This window comes from Rhinatrema bivittatum, chromosome 1 (genome assembly GCF_901001135.1).
Source record: "Rhinatrema bivittatum chromosome 1, aRhiBiv1.1, whole genome shotgun sequence".
Classification (NCBI taxonomy): Eukaryota; Metazoa; Chordata; class Amphibia; order Gymnophiona; family Rhinatrematidae; genus Rhinatrema; species Rhinatrema bivittatum.
The window spans coordinates 499,119,161-499,136,939 of record NC_042615.1 but is presented as its reverse complement, the minus strand read 5'-3'; the positions used below and the strand labels follow the sequence as shown (position 1 = coordinate 499,136,939).

The 17,779-nt window shown below is 46.2% G+C and overlaps 2 protein-coding genes and 1 non-coding gene across 4 annotated transcripts in view; 1 reads left to right on the top strand and 2 right to left on the bottom strand.

Annotated features, from left to right (window-relative positions):
• Positions 1-15,727, bottom strand: part of SSR4 (signal sequence receptor subunit 4) — a 28,586-nt gene extending 12,859 nt beyond the window's left edge. The window contains exons 1-4 of the mRNA XM_029609454.1: positions 15,527-15,727; positions 14,171-14,289; positions 13,291-13,365; positions 11,949-12,038 (exon numbers count right to left, since the gene is read on the bottom strand). Coding sequence (XP_029465314.1) covers positions 11,949-12,038; positions 13,291-13,365; positions 14,171-14,289; positions 15,527-15,593 — 351 coding nt within the window. The 5' untranslated portion in view covers positions 15,594-15,727. The remainder of the gene's footprint in view (positions 1-11,948; positions 12,039-13,290; positions 13,366-14,170; positions 14,290-15,526) is intronic.
• LOC115082805 lies at positions 13,958-14,097 on the bottom strand. Its single transcript, XR_003854294.1, has one exon. It is a non-coding gene; the product is annotated as a small nucleolar RNA SNORA42/SNORA80 family (small nucleolar RNA).
• A 195-nt stretch (positions 15,728-15,922) lies between the features above and the next one.
• The window catches only part of IDH3G (isocitrate dehydrogenase (NAD(+)) 3 gamma), a 72,171-nt gene continuing 70,314 nt past the window's right edge, over positions 15,923-17,779 (top strand). For both annotated transcript variants that reach the window (XM_029609446.1, XM_029609436.1), the window contains exon 1: positions 15,923-16,093. In XM_029609446.1, coding sequence (XP_029465306.1) covers positions 16,007-16,093 — 87 coding nt within the window. In that variant the 5' untranslated portion in view covers positions 15,923-16,006. The remainder of the gene's footprint in view (positions 16,094-17,779) is intronic.

Here is a 17,779-nt window from a genome sequence, read left to right as displayed (position 1 = left end):
ATTCCTGGTGGCAATCTGTTCAGCTCATCGAATTTCAGAACGTCAAGCCTTATCATGCAGGCAGCCTTTTTGAGAATTTTGGACAAGGTAGTTTCCTAGAGAACGGTTCCCTCCTTTCCCCCCCCCCCCCAAAGGTGGTGTCATGTTTTCACTTAAATCAGTCAGTAGAACTCCCATCCTTCTCAAATTTGGATCCATTGGCGCCGCACACTAAAGATTTACAGCGGTAAGACGTAAAGTGTGCACTGATGCGGTACCTGGAGGTCACAAACAGTTTCCGCATGTCAGATCATCTTTTTGTATTATGGAGTGGTGCCAAAAAGGGTCATACGGCATCAAGGGCCACAATTGCGAGGTGGTTGAAAGAGGCTATTAGCTCTGCATATATCTGTCAGGGTCACCCTGTTCCGAAGGGGCTATGGCGCATTCTACTCATTCTCAGGCGGCCTCCTAGGCAGAGTATCAGCTAGTTTCCCCACAAGAGATCTGTAGAGCGGCTACTTGGAAGTCGTTGCACACTTTTGCCAGGCATTATTGTTTGGATGTCCAGGCTCCAGAGCCCACGGGTTTTGGTGAAAGTGTGCTTTGAGCAGGAGTCTCTCAGTCCCACCCTATTTAGGAAAGGTTTGGTACATCCCAGGAGTCTGGACTGATCTGGGTACGTACAGGGAAAGGAAAATTGGTTCTTACCTGCTAATTTTTGTTCCTGTAATACCATAGATCAGTCCAGAGTCCCAACCTCTGGAGGAAAGGGGAAGATTGGAGAGTCTGCTCGATCTGTCTTTTTTCTGTGATTACTCTGAAAAATGGCAAAGGTTTTGTTAGTCCTACACAGGGTTTTGTGTGGGCACGGTTTTGCCTTTAAGGTTTTCCTCTTCCCACTGCTCGTTTAAGGGAGACTAGCAGGTTATTCAGGTATTTGGTTTTGTTTTCTTGCATTTCTGGCTCGGGTACAGATCAATACTGAGGGCCTGCCGGTGGCACCTCGTATTAAGTGGCAGTGTCAGTAAAACTTTCTCTGTCTCCATTTGATGGCGGAGAGGCAAAACCCAGAAGTCTGATCTGTGGTACTACACGAACGAAAATTAGCAGGTAAGAATCAATTTTCCTTTAATAAGGTTCACTCGTGATAAAACTCCTTTAGTCTCCCTCCAAACTGTGAAGGCTTCGAGTGGACCTTTAAAACGTTAGTGTGTCCCCTTGGGGGGCTAACCCATTGCTCGTGCCTCTGGAGCCACGTCTCCCCCCCCCCCCCCTCAAAAGGGCTGCCCGCATGACCTACCTTCCTCACTAGGCTGAAATCTTGACCATTTAGACTGCCTGGTATCCCTGAGCCGCTGTCTACCAGCGTCCCCTTTCTATGGTCTCCTTCTATCCTCCGGGAGCCTCAAAGGTTTAGCGCCTGTGCCTTCATGGGGGATTCCAAGACCTTCCCAAATAATTTCTTTGAAAAGGAGTTTACATAACTTGGCCTTTGACGCAGATCCTGCTGCCCAGCTCTTCAGCCACAAGAGGCGCCTAGCCAATACGCCCATAACGGCCTGCTTGGTCGTAATCCTAATTTCATAGAGGGCATCAGTCACATAGGCTGCTATAGATTCTGCCTGTGCCAACTCTGGGTTACTGGCCCCTTCTACCTGACCTACTTGCGGGGACAGCTGCAGTGTGCAGGGTAAAGCCCTCGCCACATAACTTCTGCAGGTCGCTGAGCATAGTGCTAGGCTAGACAACTCAAAATATTTTCTTAGCAGTATCTTGATCCTTCTATCCTGCAAGTCTCTGAGGCTGCTCCCCCTTTGACTGGGATAGTCTTTTTAGAGACTGCAGACACTCCTACATTTGCCTTAGGGAGTTCTAGGAAACTGTCCTTCCCTGTCTGATCCACCACATAGTCTTTCCATATTTCTTCTACTCCACAGTCTTGAGTCTGGTGAGGATTTCTCCACTGTAATCATATCTTGGATTGTGGAATGTACAGGAAAAGCCCTTGCTGGCTTCTTAATGCCCATAAGAATAGGATTATCCCTTAGCTTAGGGCCTCTGGGTTGCTCCTTTAAGAGCCTGAAGACCTGGGAGACCCTATAAATCAGGGCTCCTAACTCATCAGCCCTAAGAAACCGGAGCACTGAATCATCCTGCCCTGGTCCCAAATCTTCCTCTTCCTTGGTTTCATCAAGGGAATCCCCCCTGGAATGAGTCCTCCAGGTCATCAGACAAAGACTCCTGAAAGGGCCTGGACTTCTCCTCCAACCTGACTTCCAATTTCCTCTTCTTTCCTGAAGAGGAAGTGGAGTCGGGACCTTTGCCTTTGGGGCCTGCTGCACCCATGGGCTTCCCTTTCATTTCTCTATAGGCTTTGTGCATTAAAAGCACAGATTCTGACCCCCAGTCTGCATTCAGCTCTGACGAAATCTTTGTTGGCCTCGAAAGCACAACCGAGCCAGCGGGAAGCATCTGGAGGGCTTGGGTCGATCCTCTAGGAGTTTGTGCAGCTTGTTCTCACCCAGAGACCTGATCATCTGCTCCAAGTCTTCCCCGAAGAGAAGCTTCCCCTTGAAAGGTAGAGAACTTAACTGAGCTTGGGAAGAGACATCTGCCGCCCAGTTGCATAGCCATAAGAGTTGCCTTGCGGACACCGCTGATGCCATAGGCCGGGAGGAAGTTCTCAGTAGATCATATGGGGCATCAGCCCCATAAGCAACCGCCGCCTCTAGGGGTTCTGTTTCCGCCGAATCCTCCGGAGGAAGGTCTCTGGAAGTTAGCAAATGTTGGACCCAGCGGAGGCTAGCTCGAAGCATGAAGCTACTACATACAGCTGCTCATATACCTGTTGCCTCCGGTCTCAGACGGCTTTGCCCGACATGCCTCACCTCTATTTCAGCCTTCTCCACCAGCCTCGGGAGAATGGCATCCGTAGTGTCTCCTTGCCACACCCTCTGGCTTCCCTGGAGCAGCTCTGGCATGGTGTCCCACCATGTTGACTTGAGGCCTCCTAGGGTACGCGCACCTCACGTCTTGTAGCAGCGTTGGCGCGAACCTTGGGGGCATCCCCCTCGAGTGACGTCACTGCTGCCGTATTCAAAAGGTTGCCCATTTGCTGACTCTCGCCGAAGATCTCATAAATGGACACGTCCACCACATATGAAAAAAGTCCCCCACTTGCCCACAATTCCTCCAACATAAGTTATTGTTTTTAATCCCCATTTTATGTAACTTGTGTGGGGTTAGGTACCATCTGAGCAACGCCTTATAACTATTTTCCACCATTTGCGTGTCAATTGAGCTTTGACTTATTGCTAAATAACACGTCCCATTCTTTGTCCGATAGGGCCGCCCCCAAATCCTGCTCCCAAGCTTGTTATGACTCGCGCTCTTTGAGAGTGTCCCATTAAGGATGGTATACAATTTGGAAATGGCACCTTTTACCATATGTGCTGCCGAGCAATAGCCCTCAAAGAGAGATTTCCCCTTTCGCATATCAGCACCGACCTCCTTAGATGTCAAAAAGTGTAGTTGTAAATACGCATAGTGGCTTGTCGCCTTTACTTGGAACTTATCCCGCAGTTCTCTAAATGGAAGCATACCTAGATCCCGCCAAAACTGTCCTAAGGTGGATAATCCCTGTTCCCAATCCCTAAACACTTTGCCCACCTTTCCATCAGGAAAAGACGTGCAATCTCTTATAGAAGTTGAATATAAATATCTTCTATCTCCAACAATCACTGATCTCCACTGTTTCCAAATCTGAAGTGTAGTTTCTGTGCAAGGAGATATCGATTGTAAAGACTAAGGAATCCTCCCAGGAATCCAAAATAAATTCCCAAGTTGGAGATGTCCCACCATTTCCCTTTCTATGCTAACCCACTGCTTGATCACCTGAGTATTATGAGTATCTATAACTGCCTTTAATTGGGAGGCTACAAAATATTTAGTGATATTGGGAACCTCCAATCCTCCATTAACCTTCCCCTGATACATCACTGCTCTAGCTAGCCGAGGAGGTCGTCTCTTCCAAATGAAGGAAAAGATTTTCTTTTGGAGGCCCTTTAAATACTTGGTAGAAATTAAACATGGAAGAGTCTGAAAAAAATACAGTCGAGGTAAAAAAGGTCATTTTGATAGCCGCTATCCTGCCCATCCATGATAGCGTAAGCCTATCCCATTTCAACAAATCCTGATCTAAATTTTTAAAAAGGGGGAGATAGAACTAAATAACTCCTGATAGTCAGAGCCAATGCGAACCCCAAGATATTTTACTGTCTTATGGGCCCCATTGAAATGGAAATTTTAATTTCAATTGAGCTACTTGATTGCTTGTGAGATAAAATGAAAGAAGTTCCGATTTTTCCTTATTTACCTTAAAGCCGGAAACTTTGCCATATGCCTCAAGTTCTGGCTCCAAGCTTTGAGGGATGTTTCTGGTGTAACTAGGGTAAACAGCACGGCATCGGCATATAATGCTAATTTATAACTCTTGTCCCCTATCGTAATTCCCCGAATACTGTCATTAGCCCGAATTTTTACCGCCAAAGGTTCTAGACACAGCGCAAATAACAAGGCGACAGCGGGCACCTGTGTCGTGTTCCCCGCTGCACCTAAAAGTTGTCCGAGTACCCCCCATTGATTTTAATGCAGGCCACTGGTTCGCGATATAATTCCTGAATTCATTGTAAAAACCGATCCCCCAGACCAACAGTTCTCATGACATGAAACAAAAAAGGCCAATGTACCCTATCGAATGCTTTTTCAGCATCTACCCCAAACAATACCGAGGGGATTTTATTCTGTTTTGCAAAATGTACTATATTAACTACCTTACTTTTTTAAATGTATTTATTTAAAAACTTTTCTATACCGTCATTAAGTTAGTTCACTATCACAACGGTTTACATAAAGGCACCAAAGGATACGTAAAGTAAGTTGGTATAAATTACAAATTATACATGTGCCAACATGGAATGGTAACAATTTTAATAATATAGCTATATGATGAACCCTGCTTGATCATCATGTATTAAAAGAGAAATAACTAAGTTTAATCTATTGGCCAAAATTTTAGCCAAAACCTTAAGGTCGATGTTGATAAGCGAAACTGGGCGAAAGGAGCTACACAATATCTTTCCCCGGCTTGGGTAAAATTGTGATTCCAGCAACATTGGCTGAACTTATTAAATGACCCCCTCGCATAAACTATTAAACATCTTGACCATGGGGGCTAACTAACTCTTCTTTAAACTTTTTGTAAAAGAATGGAGTGTACCCGTTGAGGCCTGGTGCTTTCCCTGTCTTAAGATCCGAGAGTGCTACTAGGGCTTCTGCAGAGGATATCGGCTGACCCAAGCCCTCCGTCATGGAACGTTCTAAACACGGAAGCTATCTCTCAGCTAGGAATTTAATAATATCCTCCTCATGAATGTTCTCTTCCCTGGCATAAAGATGCATAAAGAATTGATTAAACTGATTACGTATCTGTACCCCATCCATAACTACCGACCCGTCCTGTGCTTTTATTTTAGTAATCTGAGCCTGTATAACTATCTTTTAATGCATGGGCTAAAGGTTTTCCAGCCCTATTCCCATGTTCGTAGTAAGTTTGTTTAGCCATGTCTAATTTATGGGGCAACTCTGCCGCTTCCAACATGTGTAATTTGTGTCGAATATCACCTAACTCTTTCAAAATATGTCTAGTTGGGTTGCATTTATGCTGTTTTTCCAACTTATCCAGTTGTTCCCGTAATATGAGAGTTGTATTCAACTTCTCTATCTTTTTATACGAGGCCTTCGCAATAAATTTCCCCCGCAGAACAGCTTTTAAACCATCCCAAAGTATCATTGGGGATACCTCCCCTGTATCATTGAATTGAAGATATTCCCGGATCTCTTTCCTTATCTGCTGTTCTATTTCCTTTTAACAGTGAATCATTCAATTTCCAGAATTTACGCCCAACATCTGGAACAGAGCCTGTAAAAACCCACCAAATAGGAGCATGATCTGACCAGGAGAGATTATCCATGCCTGCATCAGTGGTGGCAGCATCAGTGATTTATCAATGAGAAAGTAATCGATTCTAGTATACGTGTCATGGGCATTAGAGTAAAATGAATAATCTCTTCCCCGAGGGTTCCTTTCTCTCCAGATGTCCACCATTTGCCACTTGGAGATAAAGGACTGAAGAGCTTTCCGATCAGCTATCGAACAGCATCCCTCCCCCTTTGAACAATCCAGTTTGGGATTTTGCACCATATTAAGGTCCCCCCCTATTACCAATTTACCGCATTTAAGGTTTAATAATATCCTGTCAATTTGTTGAAGGACCTCTCTCTGCATCGAAACGGGGTTATATATATTAACCAGAATATAAAAAGTCTTTATCAATGTAAAGGGAGACTATAATAAACCTCCCTCCTGCATCCTTATGAACAGATTCCACCTGTACCATTAACTCCTTAGTAATCAAAATACCAACTCCAGTATACTTGACCGCTGGTGTGCTAGCTGCTAGTAACACCTGAGCAAATTGGGGGCCATTCAATAGTCGTTCATACTTTTTGCGGAGGTGAGTTTCTTGAAGAAACACTATGAAGGCCTTCAATGAACTGATTTCCTTTAATAACTGGTGACGCTTGGCTGCATGATTTAACCCTTTCACATTTATCGAAGCTTCTTTAATGAGCCCCATGTCTACGGAATCTCCCCATCCTGCTACTTCTGAAACCCCAAAAGTCTTCCCCCATAGTTACCGGGATACCATGCCTCTGCCCTTTGACGATCCACCCCCCCATCTTATATCCCTCATCCCCTTGAAATCCTCCCTCCCCCCTTTCCCTATTAGAACCCTCCCCTTTATCTGTCCACCACCGTATCATCGGCAGTGCCCTATACAGGAAAGAAGTTAGTCCCCCCCCTCTTCCCCCATCTGATCAAGAAATTAGATATGTTCATAGGACAGATTGTAAGACATAAACAACCCCCAATCACAGGCTTAATAACAGGTAAAGCCCCAGACCATATCAGTATTGTAAACCTCAAAACGTTTACATTCTTTCTTTTTGAAAGAATACTGTCCCTTCTGGCTCTGCGATGCTACCCTGCTTTCAAGCCACTCCTTCCGTGGGTGAGCCGGCTTCATGAGATCTTCTGCGCAGTCAAGAGCCCAGTTTCCCCACGCGCTGCCATCTTGGGCGATCCACTGTCAGGTCCTTGTGAATGGGAAGTTCCACATTTGGCAATTCAAGACCCGCTGAAGACAACACCGAACCTGCTTCTGCTATGGTTTTAATCAGTGATTCACTCCTCCCTTCATGAATGCCAGACCGCCTGGGTACAGCCAACGGTAACGGGTGTTCTCTTTGTGGAGAAGAGATGTCACTGGCTGGAGTTCCCTTCGCTTTTGCAGTTACTGCCGCCAAATCATCGTATATTGAGATGTTGTTTCCGTCCCATTTGAAAGTACCTATTACTCGCGCTTTGGGGCGGATTTTAAAAGGCGCGCGAATAGCCTACTTTTGTTTGCGCTCCAGGCGCAAACAAAAGTACGCTGGATTTTAGTAGATACGCGCGGAGCCGCGCGTATCCACTAAAATCCTGGATCGGCGCGCGCAAGGCTATGAATTTTGTATAGCCGGCGCGCGCCGAGCCGCGCAGCCTACCCCGTTCCCTCCAAGGCCGCTCCGAAATCGGAGCGGCCTCGGAGGGAACTTTCCTTTGCCCTCCCCTCACCTTCCCCTCCCTTCCCCTACCTAACCCACCCGCCCGGCCCTGTCTAAACCCCCCCCTTACCTTTGTCGGGGGATTTACGCCTCCCGGAGGGAGGCATAAATCCCCGCGCGCCAGCGGGCCTCCTGCGCGCCGGGCCGCGACCTGGGGGCGGGTACGGAGGGCGCGGCCACGCCCCCGGGCCGTAGCCACGCCCCCCGTACCCGCCCCCAAAACGATGCCGACACGCCCCCGAAACGCCGCGACGACCGGGCCCGCCCCGACACGCCCCCGACACGCCCCCCTCCGAGAACCCCGGGACTTACGCGAGTCCCGGGGCTCTGCGCGCGCCGGGAGGCCTATGTAAAATAGGCTTCCCGGCGCGCAGGGCCCTGCTCGCGTAAATCCGCCCGGTTTTGGGCGGATTTACGCGAGCAGGGCTCTGAAAATCCGCCCCTTTCTGCATAAGCGCATCTTTTAAACTGTAATTATGTAGGCAGGCGATAATATCCCGGGGCCTGTTGTTTTTAGGGACCTGAAGTGCCTTGTGTGCTCTGTCCACCGCGATGTCTCAGTCTCCTGCGATAGAAGATTCAGCATTGTCAGAGCCTGTGTTAAAGATGGCCCTGCAGATTTTTTGAACCACCATACTGGCATCCGAATATGCAGTCTCAGGGACACCTCTGATCCGGATGTTGGATCGCCTAGATCTGTTTTCCAGATCCTCCAGCTTAAATAAAATCTCATTAGCATTTTGCAGATTGGCGATTTCCTTATTCAGGTGGACACTTCTAAAACTTATCCTTCCATGACGCTTTCCGCATCTTCAACTCGCCGCCCTAGGTCTCCCAGCTCGGTTTGGAAGAACTCTGAGAGCACTTCATGCATGTCCGTTTTAATGGACTTTATTTCCTTCTGTATCTCCGTGAACCATAGCCGAAAGTCTTCTCTTGAGGGTTCCGTAGTTTTTCCTGATCCGGTACCCTTATGCATCTCGAAAGTTGCTGTTGCTGAGGGCATATTTTCATCCGCCATGTCCTCCGCCTCAATCGCCTCATCTTTTCCTGCAAGGCCGTGAAGTGAGAACCCCCCGCCTCGTAAGAAAACGCTTTTAAATCTATTAATTTCTTCCGAGACGACATCAAGCTCTTCTCAGCAGTATTCAAACTCCTCGCTTGGCTAGAATGATATCTCGATTGTGCCGATATGATAGATTTCGGGGAATGTGAGGGGAGCTATCGCCTTATGCGACCATACCGTTGGGATGACGTCACTTCCCCCCGAACTTCGAGCTTTCTGTCTTGAAGGTCCTTAAGGGTCGCCGCTCCAGTCACAGGAATAGTGGTCCGCTTAGTGACTGCCGACACTGAAGTGTCCACTTTGGGAAACTTCAACAGTTCCAGGATCTCCTCGGGCAAGGGATAAAGTTTGTCCATAGCCCGACCCATACGCAGCCCAGCCTCAGGCACATCCCATTCTCTAGTCATCAATTCCTGAACCATGGGATGAAAAGGAAAGGCTTTAGCTGGACCGCGCAAGCCCGCTAAAACCGGATCCACAGAATTCTGGGGGAGTACGCTTTGTGGGAGGTCTACCCCGAGTTCCGATAGGACCCAAGGGATTAAAGGATCCAATTCCTCCCTGTGGAAAAGACGAACTACTTTAGGATTGTCGCTTTCAAGGTGGGACGGCTTTCCCAGTTCTTCCTCAGGTTCAGTCGCTGAAGGAGGAGGCGGGACCAGATAAGGGTCTGAAGATCCAGCTGCCGCCCCGTCCGGAGGAGCAGAACCATTCGTAAGGGAGGAGCTCCAAAGCTTCGCCACGCTAAGGGAGGTCTGAGAGTCCTGGCGCTTAGGCAGCTTCTGGGGGGGCCCCGCAGGGTGCCCCAAAAGGGAGGCTCAGGTTGTTGTGCCTGAGTGGCCAGAAAAGCTTTGTGCATCAAAAGCACAAAATACAGTGAAAATGAATTAACTCGGTGCGCGCCCCCGGCATCGGGCTGTGGATCTAAAGTGTCCTGGGTCCTGCTCAGAAGGATTTTCTGGACTGCCCGGGCCAGGACATAAATCAGGAGCAGGTCGTTTAGGTGCCGCGCGGGTTTTGTTAGGAAACTCTGGTCCCCGATCCAAGCTGCCTTCACCACCGGAGAAGCCAGCAGCAAAAATTAAAAACGGCCTGCCGAGAAACAACCCCGCCGGTAAGCCAGAAAGTAAAAACAGCAGCCGGACAGCATAAAACTAGAAAGAAGGCCGACAAGCTGCTTCTGCACTCTTTTGCTCTTTTTTGTTTTTGAAAACGGACTGGGAGCAGGGACCAGACCACTGGTATGTCCACTCCAGGCGCCTTACCTGTAGGAGCCCCGCGGGGTCACCAACCCCGGCTCCTGAATCCTGCTACCACAGGGGATAGTCCAACTAGGACCTGCCTACCCCCTGGGAGGATCTATGTAACCTGCTTGATCCTGTTCACTTCAAGTTTTTCTCCGTCTCCATCTGCTGGAAGGGAGGCATGGCCCAAAGTCTGGACTGATCAGAGTACGTACAGGGAAAAGTAAATTAAAACGACCAGATCAATAGTTATACGAGAAGCAAATATTACAGTAGGCTACGGGGTATTGTAAGCAATTATACAGAAGTGGTTTTTAAAGCTTTTTTAAAATCCTTGATATGAGACGAATGTCTTCAGGTAAGGAGTTCCATAAAGACGGACCAGCGACTGGAGAAGCACGCTTGCGAGTTAGATCTAATCTGACTGGTTTTATTGTTGGAATTTCAAGTACACATTTGTCCATTGCTCGTAGTTGACGGGTTAGTTTGTAAAGTCTTAACATTGAGCAAAGCCAGATTTCAGAGGGGTTGTAGATTAGGTTGTGTATCATGGTGAGAATTTTGTAATTAATGCGGAGTGAGATTGGTAACCAATGCAGAAGCTGAAGAGTTAAAGTGCTGTGGTCTTTATGGGGTATATTGTATAACAGGCAAATGAGTTGAAGGGGACGGATAGTCGAGGCTGGTAGACCTAGGTAAAGTGAGTTGAAGTAGTCGAGGCCAGATAATATCAAGGACTAATGATCTCAAGTCGGAATCAAGTAGTAGTGGTTTAAGTTTCTTTAGCATTTCTAGTTTGAAGAAAGATTTTTTTTTACAGTTGCGGGTATGTTATTGGACATGGAAAGTTTTGAATCTATGAGAATACACAGATTTCTGGCACAGTTTGTTATGGGAATTGTATGGTCTTCGAAGATGAACTTATCAGGTGGACGGTGTATTGAATCTGGAACGGTTGATAAAAAGATCAGTTCAGTTTTTGATGCAATTTCAATCTATATGATACCCCTATGTTAGCAACAGTTTGAACCTTTTTGAAACCCTTGTTATTCCCCCTTAACCTTGTAACCTTCGTATTTTTGTAAACAGTTATGATGGCGAAACCGAATGATGGTATATAAAACTCGATAAATAAATAAATTTTGTGCGATAGCCAGGTTTTTGTTTTTAAGTACAGATGTAGTAAAGATAGTGTATTCTTCCAAAAATTTGAAAAGGGGATAATTCAAATTTATGCAGACATACAGTTTAAGTTCAGATGAAGGCCAGATAAAATACGACACAGAGGGCGAAGATATATATTGAAGAGGATTGCTGACAGAAGAACCTTGGGGCACGCCTGAGTTGGTAAAATACCAGTTGGAGTAGGTGTTACCAAGGGTTATTCTTATCTCAGTACTGTTCCAATATCTGGAAACTCCCTGTGCCAGTAGCTGTGCTCAACTGAGGGAGGAAGTACTAGACTCATCTTGGGAGCTGCCATCCAAATTTCTATCTTCTTCACCATGTCTAACCAGGCCTTACTTCACCGCATGGGATGCTTGCCTGCAATCTGCTGAAGACAGAATACTGGCAGGCTGAGGTCCAGTATAGAAGCCTGTAAGGGATAATGTCAGCAAACCTGTTTGTTTGACTCCATCTGCTGGTTGGGAGGCATAACCCAAGTGTCTGGATTGGTCTAGCTGGATGAAGAGGAAATCTGTGCTGCCTGCGTCAGTGAAACAGACCCATGGGTATAGGGGTCCTGCCAATGGTTCCAGGCAGAGCATTGCTCTAGCATGAGGGTACCTTACAAGCAGCTCACTTGGGGGAGAGCCTGCCATAATTCCAGAAATCATGCTATGCCAGGGAAGGCTCTCAGCAAGTTCCATAATAAAAGTTGTCAACACATCCTCGCTGATACAATGCCACACAGCTTTCAGGCTTACCTTTCTCAGCAAGCTGTAGGACTCCTCGTCAAAGAACTTGACTTCATAGGTCCCTGATCGTGCATGCTTGTGCTCCATGCTCCAAGAGACCTTGTAAAGTAGGAGAAAGGGGAAACAAGTTTCAGTCCCTCCCAATGTCTCCTTTGTGCCCTGTCCTTGGAACTCCTTCCCTCCCTGCAACAAAACACTCCCTCATCTCCAAGCCCTGACTAAAGAAAGATTTCTTCCCTAGTGTATGCCACCAGTCTCCAGAAAATCCACTGACACTGCATTAAACTAAGGCAGGGACAACGCTTACCAAACATAGTCATTCCTGGTCACCAAGTGCTACAAGGCACCCTGTCAGCATTATATAAGAAAGAGCAGTGACTGCCTTTTAGGCACAGAGATTCACCGTTACAACAGCTCAATCTGTACATGTCAGATGTGGGCTACATTTCACGACTCCCTAAACTTCTCACAGGCCAATTAACAGGCTTTCCTAGTACAAAATATAAGAATTTCCATACTTAATCAGACCAAGGGTCCATCAAGCCCAGTATTCCGTTTCTAACAGTGACCAGCAAGCTAACATGGCCTTGCTCAAATGACTGGATGAGACTTCTCATCCGTAAATAAAGGTCCCACCCAGGGAATAAAGATTAATGCTTTTACTTCTTAACTGTACCCCCCAGGCAAGACAAGCATTAGACTCCAGGTCATAAGAGACAAGTCAGTTCTGGTCTTCCAACTCCTGCTTGAAAGTTTTTCCATGTTGAAAGACTCCCAAATCACTATAGTTCAGATAAGTGACTTTATAGGTCATTGCCCTTGATGTAACTGCTATAATGAAATATTAGCTGTTGGGACTGTCATTTTTAAATGCATTTATAAAAAAAAAAAAAAAAAAAAAAAAAGACTGCTAAGAGTGATGGATAGAGGCCAGTCATCGTTTGTGACCAAAGAAGTTTACCGGCTTGCTGACACCCTCATTAATATCACCATTATTTATTCTGAGACAATTGTATTTAAGAGCTTGAACATTAGAAGGTTGTGATGCTTTTTCTCTATTTCTGTTTGAAAGACTCCCAGAACCAGGATAAAAACCTCAGCCGTGCCTCAGGAACTGCAGCTCACTTACACTCAATAACAAAGACCATACCTATTCTACTTATCGGAAACGAACTGAAATCGATCTATGCTGCCCACATCCATGTGCCAGGCCTAATACAGAGGGCCCATCAATGGTTCTGGACAGAGTGTTGCTATAGCATGGGGTACACCATGGCGGGATCATGGAGGAAACCTGCTATAAATCCAGAAACCATGCCATGCAGGTCAGTGGATGCCAAGGGGTTTCTACCTGATAGCGGCCGACATCCTGTCCTCTTGTAACAGGAAACTGCTTGCCATTAACATCTGCATACAGCGCCACGTTCTGTGGGGGCAAAGGAAGAGACCACTGAGGTGAAAGGCTGTGGAATACTGTAGTTTGAAAGCAATTAGTTTAATCAATTACATTTCACAAAACAAGATGTACTGAAGCTATCTAATCCTTCCAAGATAGCCACTATATGCTTCCTCTGGGATGACAGTGCTAATTTCTAAAATTGTAAAAGCTAACACACTCAGTTGCACCCACATTTGTTTGATGCACAAAAATGTGATATTCCAAGATTTTCACTCATTGTGAAATGCATTATGTTTCAATTGTTAACATGGGCATTTCAGCTTCAAGGCACAAAACCCTTGAACTGTGGGATCTGTAACTTGTGACAAATCTCATTGATCAGCTACAAAAGAGCAGGAATATTCTTCAGTTATTCCTTTAAAGCAGCTCAGGAACTCAAAGTCTTTCTCTGATCTGCTTGCAAAAAGATGAAAAGCAACACCCAGATAAGTGAGATTTAAATTTCTACCACATAACTAGAAACAGATACTTGCTAATCCTATTGGTGTGTTTAGGAGGGTAAGGGGGGTATTTTTAATTTTCACAGGGCTGTACATACATAGGTTAATATTTTAAAATGTTTTGTGCTGCCCACATCAGTGAACTAGGCTCATGAGCACATAGAACCTGTCAATGGTTCGGGGCAGGGCATTACTGTAGCATGGGGTACACTATGGCGGGATCATGAGTGAGAACCTGCCATAAATCCAAAGACCATGCTGCATCAGGGATGACAAGGCTGCAAAGCTATGCTATGGGAAATGGAATGGCTGGAGGGGATATCAGTTCACACCTGTGCCCCGTTGCTGCAGGTCAGTGAGATCTCCACAATGAAGACGGTTTCTGAGGAAATGACAGCATCAGAGGTGGTGTAATAGGAGGGGGTGATTACAGGCTCCGTGCAAGTTTCCGCTGTTAAACAAACAAACAAAGCAAATATATTATAGAAATATTAAGGTAGGCAAAGGAACCATGGCACATATACACCTGGCAAAGGAGACTACATTTTTGGGCCTGTGACGTGGCTTCTGTTAGGGACTGCTGCAGGGTCCCAAGGGAGCTAAAACTAGAGGATGTCATAATACCTCTGTATTGCTCCATGGTGAGACCACACCTTGAATACTGTGTGTAATTCTGGCTGTCACATCTCAAAAAAGATATAGTTGCACTGGTGAAGGTACAGAAAAAGGCAACTAAAATGATAAAGGGGAGGGAATGGCTCCCCTATGAGGAAAGGCTAAAGAGATCAGGGCTGTTCAATTTGGAAAAGAGATGGTTGAGAGATATGATGGAGGCCTACAAAATCATGAAAGAACTTGAACAGGTTACTGTAAATCAGTTATTTACTCTCTCAAATAACACAAGGGCACTCCATGAAATTAGCAAGTAGCTCATTTAAAACAAATCAAATAACATTCTTTTTCACTCAATGAAAAGTTCAGCTCTGGAATTCATTGCCAGAGGATGTGATTATGACAGTTAGTGTAAATTGGTAAATGCAAACCAGTAATTAATCGGTTATTTACTCTTTCAGATAATAAAGGACTAGGGGGACACTCCATGAAGTTTAAAACAAATCAAAGAAAATTATTTTCCATTCAATGCACAATTAAGCACAGAAATTCCATGCCTGAGGATGTGGTAAAGGGTGCTTGGTTTAAAAAAAGGTTTGGATAAGTTCCTGGAGAAGTCCATAAATTTCTATTAATCGACCAGGGAGTAGTTAATGTTTGTTGCCGGCATTAGTAGCATGGGACCTATTTAATGTTGGGTACTTGCAAGGTATTTGTGACTTAGATTGGCCACTGTTGGAAACAGGACACTGGGTTTGATGGTCCCTTAGTCTGACCCAGTATGGCATATCTTATATTTTAAGTGCTTGCAACAAGATACAATTCTGTACTTTTTTTTTTTTTTTTGGAGGAATTAGAACTGCAAGTCCTTACACGCAAAAGGGCAAACTCAAGACTGGCGCAAGGTAGCTCCGAGAGGATGGTCGTGCGCTCTGTGGGGGCGCAGAGCAGCTCACGTGGCCAGAGCTGCAGGGAGATAGGAGCGCGCGAACCGATGTCTTTGCCACGATATACGAAAAAAGCATCCATGGAGAAGATTACATCCTTCTTTATATAGGGCCCGAAAATTAACTCACCTGCACAACTAGAGAGAATCAACACCACCACAACGCAAAACTGCAGGACGGCCATCATCACCGCCATCCGCCTGCCTCTAAGACGGAAAGAGCGAGTCGCATACTACAGGGACAGCTCAGCACGCAGAGCGGTGGCTGACGGGAAACAGTAGGGGGCACAGCCCAACAGGAACAACTTGACACGTAACGCCAGGGATAAGGGAAGGCCGTAGTGCAGGGTCCAGTAGGAACAATGCAGCGCCGAGGCTGACGGGAGGCTGCAGGGCACGGCCCAAGAGGAAGCACTCGCAGGCATCGTGGAGGCTGATGGGAGCTTGCGGGGCGTTGTCCGCAACAGGAAGTACTCAGCACGCAGCTTGGGTACTGACGGGAGACTGCGGCGTGGTGAGCGCGGGGGTTGACGGGAATGTGCAGAGCTGCAGCTTTTCGTGCACTTGCGCACTGTGCTCTCTGTTAACTTTCGCCTTCAAAACATCGGTCATGGCGGGGCGTCCTGTTGCTGTAGCAGCGCGGCTCCTGTTCTCAGTTCCCGCAAGACTCAGGCATCAGCTTGCTCAATCTGGAAAGGTAACCTACTGCTGCTAATGGGGCACGGAGATCCGCGTTTCAGGAACCTCAGCAGTCTATCAGGCCGATGCAATATCGTGCACTGAGCCTAGCGCAGAGGTTAACAAGTGCTTGGAGGACGTTTTGGATGCGCTAGGCTAATACCCGATGCAATAAGGGGATTAGCGGGTTTAAAACTCGCGTCCAAACCAGCGGCTAACTAATAGCGCTCATCACATGTAAATGCATGTAGATGAGGCTATTAGCTATTATCCTGCTGATGCAAAAAAAATCACCGTGCTCACATTTTAACATGGAAAACTTATTGGGCTGGCGTTAAGTCTTTACGCCCACCGAGCCGTTTGAAAAACATCCCACAAACTCACAAAAAATCCCGAAAGCCTTGATACTAAGGAGCCAATGCAATATAAAGTGCGGAAAGCGGGTACCATGCAATACTCAAATTAGGGTGACACCGCTGCGGTCGCCGGTTATGAAGACTCGCAAGGGGGGGCGCTATGCAAGTACTCCAGGCAGACCTTAATAACTGAGCGATAAATGTGCGTCTGAGATGCACATTTATTTTTTTGCATGCGGAGCGAATGAGTAATAGGCTCATTCACATGCATTTGCATGTGATGAGCGCTATTATAACCTTTCCCCCCTATTTCTTAATTCAATTTTTCTCCCTTTTCGTTCTCCACAGCAAGAGAGAAAGGGGAAAAAGAAAAAAAACAGAATTCTCTAACTTTTTTCAGTACAGTCTCTATTAATTATCTCCTCTGGGCAGGATTCTGCACTGGTCTGTCAGGATTCAAGGAAAGGAAATTAACCCATAAGTTTACATTTCACCTTCCTCTTCGTCCTGCAGACCAGTCCAGACAGATGAGACGTGTCCAAGCAGTACTTACCCCAGATAGGACAAAGCCTCAAAAGCCCCTAAAACCTTTCTACCAAAAGCCTCCACTTTTGTTTGCCGGTCCAGTCTATAATGCTTTACAACTGAATGTAAAGAGGACCATGTAGCAGCCCTGCAAATATCCTGTGAAGACACTAGCTTGAATTTTGCTCATGATGCAGCCTGGGACCTCGTCAAATGGGTCTTTAATTTGGGTAACAGTTGCTGCCTTCCCCACTATAATTGCTTCCTTGATACATTTTGCAGTGCTGCAAAATGCTGCTTGGTCCTCTCTTTAGCCCCCCCCAAACAAGACAAATAATCTATCGGGTGTCCCTGGGTCGCAGCCTACCGGCACCCCCTCTCTGGTTCTACTTCTCCCCTGCCGTTGAAGCAGAGAGCTATGCTGGATATGCGTGAAGTATTTGTTTTTCTTCTCCCCTGCTGTTGAAGCAGAGAGCTATGCTGGATATGTATTGAAAATGAAGTGTTGGTCTTCCTCCCCTGCCGTTGAAGCAGAGAGCTATGCTGGATATGTGTGAAGTATTAGTTTTTCTTCTCCCCTGCTGTTGAAGCATAGAGCTATGTTGGATATGTATTGAAAGTGAAGTATGCATTGAAAGCCACATTATCTATCAACAAATATTGAATAAGCCTAATAATTGGTAATACCTATAGCTTATGAACTCTTCGTTAATTTTACATACTCTTGCCCACCCCTGTTTTTTGGGGTTTTTTTGTTTTTTTAAATATGGAGATGGCAGGCCTCCATCCTTCCGCTCCGTGAAGGTGGAACACCAACCACTGGC